This window comes from Coenobita brevimanus, chromosome 14, assembly GCF_032717465.1.
Source record: "Coenobita brevimanus isolate Jiangsu-jjx chromosome 14, ASM3271746v2, whole genome shotgun sequence".
Taxonomy (NCBI): Eukaryota; Metazoa; Arthropoda; class Malacostraca; order Decapoda; family Coenobitidae; genus Coenobita; species Coenobita brevimanus.
This window is the reverse complement of record NC_136967.1, coordinates 1,482,501-1,482,931: the sequence shown is the minus strand read 5'-3', so window position 1 is coordinate 1,482,931 and position 431 is coordinate 1,482,501. Positions and strand designations below refer to the sequence as shown.

Genomic DNA, 431 nt, shown 5'->3' with positions numbered 1-431 from the left:
AATCAATCTGTCCACCGTTTTCCCTAGTTATGTCTATCTATCTATCTATCTATCTGTCTCTCTCTCTAGCCATGTCTATCTAGCTATCTACCATTTTGTGTCTATCTTTTTATCTAGTTACGTCTATCTATCTATGTATCTATCCACCTATCAATCAATCTATCTATCTATCTATCTATCTAACCCCCCTCTCTGTCTCTCCCACAGAAAGAGCAAGATGTGGGCGCCTCTGCTGTTACTCCTGGCCGCCCACACCCCGCCCACCACGCCCACCACCACACCTACCACAACTACCACAACCACCCTCCACCACAACCAGGTAAGTTCTTAAATTTGCCAGGTGTTCGTGGCGCATTTTCTCAAGCGATTTATTCCGTGTACCGCACCTTAGCCCTTTCACCACGAGTAGGTCATTGGTACTTAATTTCCCA

The 431-nt window shown here is 45.7% G+C and overlaps 1 protein-coding gene across 1 annotated transcript in view; it reads left to right on the top strand.

The window, feature by feature from the left end:
• The first annotated feature begins 217 nt into the window (after window positions 1-217).
• The window catches only part of LOC145417773 (uncharacterized), a 42,643-nt gene continuing 42,429 nt past the window's right edge, over window positions 218-431 (top strand). Inside the window, exon 1 of the mRNA XM_080286381.1 lies at window positions 218-319. Coding sequence (XP_080142507.1) covers window positions 218-319 — 102 coding nt within the window. The remainder of the gene's footprint in view (window positions 320-431) is intronic.